The sequence below is a fragment of the Echinococcus granulosus genome (assembly GCF_000524195.1).
Source record: "Echinococcus granulosus chromosome Unknown EG_S00178, whole genome shotgun sequence".
NCBI classification, from domain to species: Eukaryota; Metazoa; Platyhelminthes; class Cestoda; order Cyclophyllidea; family Taeniidae; genus Echinococcus; species Echinococcus granulosus.
Window position 1 is genome coordinate 46,948 of NW_020170558.1, and position 3,834 is coordinate 50,781.

General features: G+C 46.1%; 1 protein-coding gene across 1 annotated transcript; it reads right to left on the bottom strand. All coding sequences in view use genetic code 11, as the record gives it.

The window, feature by feature from the left end:
* Positions 1 to 1,266: 1,266 nt before the first annotated feature.
* On the bottom strand, positions 1,267 to 3,478 carry EGR_09950 (hypothetical protein; the record flags this gene model as incomplete). The annotated part of the gene is made up of 3 exons (XM_024499199.1): positions 1,267 to 1,493; positions 1,691 to 1,885; positions 3,376 to 3,478. 3 exons carry the CDS (start codon positions 3,476 to 3,478, stop codon positions 1,267 to 1,269), a joined length of 525 nt encoding a protein of 174 aa, XP_024346383.1.
* Positions 3,479 to 3,834: the final 356 nt, after the last annotated feature.

The window sequence follows — 3,834 nt, forward strand, 5'->3', positions numbered from 1 at the left end:
ATTCATTCACGAGAATGCCAAGTTTGTCCTACTCCACTTGAGATTGTACTTTGTGTATTCTATGTTTGGTAGCAATAGACTGCCCATGCTGGACGAAACGAGCTAAAACTGTTATGTATTTTATATTATCATTACATAGTTATAAATTTTTTTGCAGGATAAATGCTTTAATAGTGAACAAGTCTCTTTTCAGCTTAAGGATACTAAGCGCAGCTTAATCCTCTACCCACTCTATATAAGTAGCAATTGTGTTTGCGCCTCACTGTGGTCAGCTTGAAGCACGTTCGAAGTGAAGTCAATGGGCACGGTTTCGGCCAGGGGCCTCGTCACTTGGTTTTCCATGGAGTTCCCAGACGGCAATGTGCTCTCAACTTCACCCTATAAGAAGTAAATCCTGATCATAGGTATTCGATCCACTTCAAATTAGGTGAGGACTCTGATTTAAATAAGAACAGTCCTCTACAAATGACATGAATGCATGTTGGATTCCTCCATTCCATCCTTAAAAGGTAAGATTCTCCTTTCACTTCCACGAAACCATCGACAGGAAACGGTGTTCGGAGCTGACACTACACTGCAACATGACACATCACGCAACACGTGCGACTGATTGATTTTCACAGACGTGTCAGGTGATGCGAGGAAGTGATTTACACGCCCAACCGTCAGACGTGTTGAACTACGCGTTTCGATGCTTGCAGCTACTTCTCGCACTTCTGTGTATTGTCGTCATTCCCACCAACCAGTTCATCATCAACGTCCCTCAGCCGCTTTGTTTCGTCTTCTCCAGTTTGAATTACTGTATAGCAGGAATTAGTTGCCTTAACTGCCTCTCCATCCTCCGCCGTGACTCACTGTGAATTCATCAGCGTTGCAAATCATTGCAATAATAGGGGCCGATAAATTGCCGTCATCTTGCGTGGGTGCTCCAGTTCTATTGCCCGCGGATGGATGCCTCTGCTAGGCGAGTTGCTTTAAAAGCAAAACTACTTGCAAGCCGATGCTACACATATTTGGAATGCCCCTCACAATATGTTGTTAAATGTAAATTCCATCATAACGCTTTAGTCTCCTTTGGAACACAAGTACGGACTCAAGGTAGACGGAGGTGGCTCTCTAGACGAGCTTGAATGGACCTCAACTATCCTAGCCCTCTTTTCGCACCTTCGTCTTCCCTTCCTCCGCTTCCATCTCCACCTCTGCTCTAGCCTCCAACTCTACCTCTACCTCCTTCGCCACGTCCACATTCACCAAAGCCTCTCCATTCTATTTCTCCTTCTCACCTCCATTCTTCTTTGCCTCAAACTCAACCACCTCCGTCTCCTCATCCTCTTTCTCCTCCTCCTCCCCCTCCTCCTCCTCCTGCATATTTCCATCCCGGTTCTTGTTTGTCGTCACCTTCACGGTCTCACTCTTACTCCCGCCCACATTCACCCTCGTCTCCGTTCCTTTCTCCACCGCCTTCCCTTCTCGCACACCCAGACTCCCATCACCTACAAACACATACACACACCTATGCAATGCATGTATCCGAGCATCTCAATTGTGCGCCTACCTGTTCCTTCTTCCTCTCCAACTGACCAGTCATCTACAAGGCACAAGCAACTCCAATTCAATTCACTGTCTCACTCACTACCACACATCTCTCCTCCCAACTCAGCATGTCAACCACAATGTGAAACACAATCACCTTCGTAATATACCACGATTTGCTCAGGAAACGCTCCGGCTGGTCGACAAACTGCAACGAACAAAAGCACAATGTGACATTCACTAGTCGCCTTGGCACTGAAGTCACACTGCCGTCCTCGTCTTCCAGCCCCATTCTCTGTATTCTCTTCCTCCGCTCCCAACTGTTGCTCACGACCACGTGTGTTGAGGAACACTGGAGCAGATGATACCACAACTTGCACAAAATCACACCGCTTGTGCTACATGGAACTGATGTATTCGGTACTCCAAAATTCCACTCTTCGTACATCAGCACTGTTTAAGCTAGAGAGCTCGCCTTGTGGACGGTCCAGTGTCCCCAAGGTAGAGTTCGGCCAATTCCAGCTAAAAAGGAGATGTTTGAAATGCAAATGGGCGGATGCACTAAACAGCCTCAAGCTCAATAAGGGTGTGTCCCATCTCAGGGAGGAAATCGTTTAGCAGTCCAATTTTACTGACATATCAGTTGGGTAAACATGGAGACTCACCTCATTATTGTGACATCTCACTCCAATACTCTTTGCTCTTGATGCTCTACTCAAAACCGCAGTCACCGTAAACAGTCCCACCGCCAGATCCGGAGCAGCCCCAGAGAGAATTCGTCATAATTCACAGTCTAAACAGTTGAAGAAGACATCAACATTTCATATCTGTCTCCCCCCTCATCCTGTGTTCACTATAAATGTACGTAAGTCAAGCCAGATCTAGTGTAACGTAATCTAGTGCTTTTATAAGTGGGATAGGCAACTCTTAAAGTTATGAGACGAGGTAATATAGGCCACTATGACTACTGTTACTGATGCTAGTGGCGAGTTAGCGGTTGTGAATGCACATAAGAGAGGCATAGACGCAAGGTACGGCACAATAAGTGTAGCAAGTGGCATGAATGGGTTGGACGAATTAGTCACTTACCCCTAAACATTGCTACGCAACTAGCAAGCGTGAGTTCTTGATGAATGTTCCTAATTCTATCTCTTGGTGAATTGTCGCCTCTGACCAGGAAGAACAATGTAGGTAATTGAACCATTTCGGTGGAGGCGAAGTAACATAACTGTGTGACAGAAGGAGAAGAAGGAGAAGGAGGGTTAAGGAAGAGAAGAGGAGAGATGGGGCCAGATAAGACGACTCAAATGAAGCATAAAGCAATGGACATAGATGGACGGCGTATGTATCTCTACAAAAGGTAGGAGTTGAATATCCTGTACGGTTCTGTTTACTACGTCATTTGCTTTCTTCGCCTTCCGTCCATTTGTGGATTCCGGCATTCACCCACCTACAAGCCTACCAATTTTCCTAGCCATATACAAAGAAAAAAATAAAACAATTCAGTTAGTTGAAGGAAATATGCATAGTTGTTAAACGATACGCATAAGGAGGCTCCTCCAAGCTATGCCCACATATGTCGCTATGACTGGACTAAAAGTTGAGCTAATATTGAAATGTTGAATGAGGAGAGAAAACAGAAAGGATAGAAGCGAAAGAAGGAGGCGGAGGCGGTAGCATAACTTACCCCTAATTACTACGACTTCCATCTGTTCTACTCGTTTGGATCTCCTGACGTCTCTGGAACGGCGGATTGGGAGGTTGGGAGTGACGGGGCGATGGTGAGGGAGAGGAAGGAGGTAAAAGTGGAGGACAAGAAGGAGCCCGATAATGAGGACAAACCGAAGCGGCAGGGGGCGTTGACAATGAACTGGATCGTGGGAATAATGGCAATGCGCAGAGGCGCGAGAAGTAGCGGAAAGCACTGGATTGCGTAGTTCAGCATGTCTGGCTGTTGGTTGTGTGAATTTACTTCCTCGCATCAGCTGACACGTCTGTGAATCGATCGGTGACACGTGTAGCACAGTGTCTCGTGTTGCAGTGTGGTGTCATCAATGGACGGCATTCCTCATCGATGGCTTCGTGGAAGTGGAGAAGGTTTTTTTTTCTCTTTTGGATAGAAATGTGTAAATCCAGCATGCTTTCATAGCACTGAAATTTATGTTGTCGCCTAATTTGAAGTCGATTGAATACTACGATCAGGACTTGCGCTTTATAGGTTGAAGTAGAGAACACATCACCTTCTGGGAACTGTACGAAAAACCAAATAACGAAACCCCTGACCGGGACCGTGCCTATTGA